We start from the raw sequence: 2,717 nt of genomic DNA, 5'->3' as shown, positions 1-2,717 counted from the left end.
TAGTCGCCGCTTTGTATTAACGCACTTTTGTGTTTTGCGTAACAGCCTCGTTTCAATCTCCCAGTACTTTTTATTTCTTACAATGGACGGCTGTTGTACGACAATACGCTTCTGTGTATCTGTGTCAGAATTGCTCGGGTAGTCCAGAACTAGATCTTTTAGATTGTTGAAATTAATAGATTGAGAGTTACAAACATTTAGTGTTATCCCCTTAACTTTTAAGACAGTTTTACCGGTGTTGAGTTTGTATCCGTAAGTTTTGGGGCCCGCGGATACAAATTCTTTGATGTGTGTACCATCAGGTATTTCACTGGTCAGCTCCCCCAGGTAATCGCCTAAAGGCGGCTGCCACTCACCATCTCTCTGTACAAAAATAACAGAATCTGTCGTGATAAAGGCACCTCTCCTGCAGACGGTCCAGCAGCGAATAGAGCTCTAGCCGGGCATACGCGGTTGTAAAACATGCACACCTCCGCTATTTTTAATGATGGTGACGACTAGCTTTAATGAATTGGATGCTAGACATTCAACGTTACTTTGAAGTGTGTGGGCAACGGCGTTTAAAAAAGATTCGGAATTAAAATCTTCACGGGTTTGTTTTGTAGCGAAAATAGGGTCTAAAGTATCACCACATTCAAGCCTTAACTGTACAAAGTCACCAGGTTCAATGTCCCTGATGATTCTATCCAGTAATGACTGAACGCCGTCATGAACAATATTCACGGCCTCTACAAATGATTGTACACGCTCCAAATTTACAAATCTAAAATGATCCGTATGTATATAGCCGTTGAAATTGCGGATAGCCCTTTGATGATGATAAAAATGCTGTAAAACGTCTGAACGATCTACGGCCATTTCATTATCATATACACTATTAACTACAGAGTCTGCATCATGCGCATTTTCAGTATGTGTTTCAAGATGCCCACTGCTCTGAGCATCTGGATCAGCACTGGTGTTGACACTTCCAGGGTTGTCTTGGGTGTGTAAAACTGTAGTTGAATCATGTAACAGCCTCTGGGGATATTGTGTAGTTATAGCGCTGTAAACTGTCTTTCGCCCACTTCTAGCTGCTTGCGATCGTCTGGATTTTTTCAAACCATGCCCAACCAAGCTTAGTCAGGTGGATTTAGATTTATTTAGATTCACAGGTGGTGTATGTACACAGGCATGATATAGTTTAAAATCATATAGCTCGGCGATAATGTCAGGTGTTGGACATGCATTTATCAGTCTTTCATACGTGTCACAGAAAGATTTTAGTTTGATCTGTGCGAGTTTGTTATGGACGTACTGAGCAGACATGCCAATAAACATTTTGACATGTTCATCGTCCCACACAGGCCTCCCTGTGTAAGACGATTGTTCAGCAACTTTCTGTTTTTTACTTATACGGTGGCGTGATACCGAACGTTTCTTTAGAGGTAATACATTGGCAAAATCGCTAGAAGATCCTGCAAGAGCAGTATCTGCAGGTTGTACAGTTTGACACACACGTATATTACCACGGTTATTACTCTTCTTACCAGCGACGAGCTGCGTAATTTCTCTGTTTTCAGGTCTAGCTTGTGGACTGCTGACTATGCTATTGACTTCCTGAGATATGCAGGGGCTAACGTTCTGCGACGCAGATCTCTCTCTTGAAACATTGTTATATTTTTGATGTGGAATCTTGGGGCTTGGATTCCCACTGTGTTTGGGTGCCGCGTAGCTTTCCTCTCGATCCACAACACAGATGGGGGAGAGAGGTGTTGTTCTCACAGCCGCATTAGCTCTTTGTGGTTGATTCTGTGCAGATCCGTAATTACGCCGCTGCAAAACTCGTGGTTGAAGATCCGGCGTATCTAAAAGAAAAGACAAAAGTGTCTGTTACCCGCGAAACCGGTGTAAAATTGGAAAAGCTACACGCCGGGTGTTATCCATGATCCTGCGTAATATTTGAAAATTTAACTGTGACAGTTATCCATGAAATCATTGTAACAATATCTGCATAAATCCGGCATAGAGCAGACCAGATATACACTTACAAGTATGAAGCGGGAATTGCACCTCCGCGGCTCCTGGTTTAATGGACATCGCATTGTTCGAGCTCGTTGAGACGGGGATATTCTCTTTTTCAAATTGAATTTTTCTGGCAACTAGTTTAGCAAATGTAAATAAAATATGGCTATTAGTTAACACAGAATTGATTTTCTACACAAAACTGTCTCGTTGAGATGGAGATATTGTATTTTTCAAATTGAATTTTCTGGCAACTAATTTAGTAGATGTAAATAAAATATAACTATTAACACAGAACTGATTTTCTACACAAAAGTGTGAATCGTATGTATTTCAAGTGAACCGTTACCTTTTCTATTCTTGAGACACCTGCTTAACGAATTTCCACGTCTTTTAGGAGCATCGGGTATCGGTGAAATTACAGTGTTCTTGACATCTATGATCTCGACGTCTGAATCCAGATTTTCACATGGTTCGGGAACACACCAGTTTTCCGGCATACAGAGCGATGGCTGCGCATCAGTATCTGTATGAGAAATTGCACTTAGTTCGTGTTTACATACAGTGGATTAAATCAGCTGATACAGTATAATATAGTTTACGGTATATCACTGTTTATGTTGTATCAGTTTTAATAATAGTATTATATTGATGGATTGCGACATTATTTGTTTTAATAATTTAACCGTGTATTTATTATGCCATGATTTGTG

The 2,717-nt window shown here is 40.4% G+C and overlaps 1 protein-coding gene across 1 annotated transcript; it reads right to left on the bottom strand.

The window, feature by feature from the left end:
- Positions 1–1,117: 1,117 nt before the first annotated feature.
- On the bottom strand, positions 1,118–2,477 carry LOC143768913 (uncharacterized). Its single transcript, XM_077257528.1, has 3 exons — positions 2,354–2,477; positions 2,031–2,141; positions 1,118–1,847 (listed from the first exon to the last, which is right to left on the bottom strand). The coding sequence occupies exons 2-3, from the start codon at positions 2,077–2,079 to the stop codon at positions 1,123–1,125; spliced, it is 774 nt and encodes a 257-aa protein (XP_077113643.1). The 5' UTR covers positions 2,080–2,141; positions 2,354–2,477; the 3' UTR covers positions 1,118–1,122.
- Between the last annotated feature and the right edge of the window lie 240 nt (positions 2,478–2,717).

This window comes from Ranitomeya variabilis, chromosome 4 (assembly GCF_051348905.1).
Source record: "Ranitomeya variabilis isolate aRanVar5 chromosome 4, aRanVar5.hap1, whole genome shotgun sequence".
NCBI classification, from domain to species: domain Eukaryota; kingdom Metazoa; phylum Chordata; class Amphibia; order Anura; family Dendrobatidae; genus Ranitomeya; species Ranitomeya variabilis.
The sequence above is the reverse complement of the archived record's forward strand: the minus strand, read 5'-3'. Positions and strand labels throughout refer to the sequence as shown.

Excerpts from the sequence above, each read along its gene's own strand:
- LOC143768913 (XM_077257528.1), bottom strand. The coding sequence starts at position 2,079 with ATGTCCATTAAACCAGGAGCCGCGGAGGTGCAATTCCCGCTTCATACT. Across the intron at positions 1,848-2,030 it reads GCAATTCCCGCTTCATACTT|ATACGCCGGATCTTCAACCA; the intron begins GTAAGTGTATAT and ends CTTTTCTTTTAG.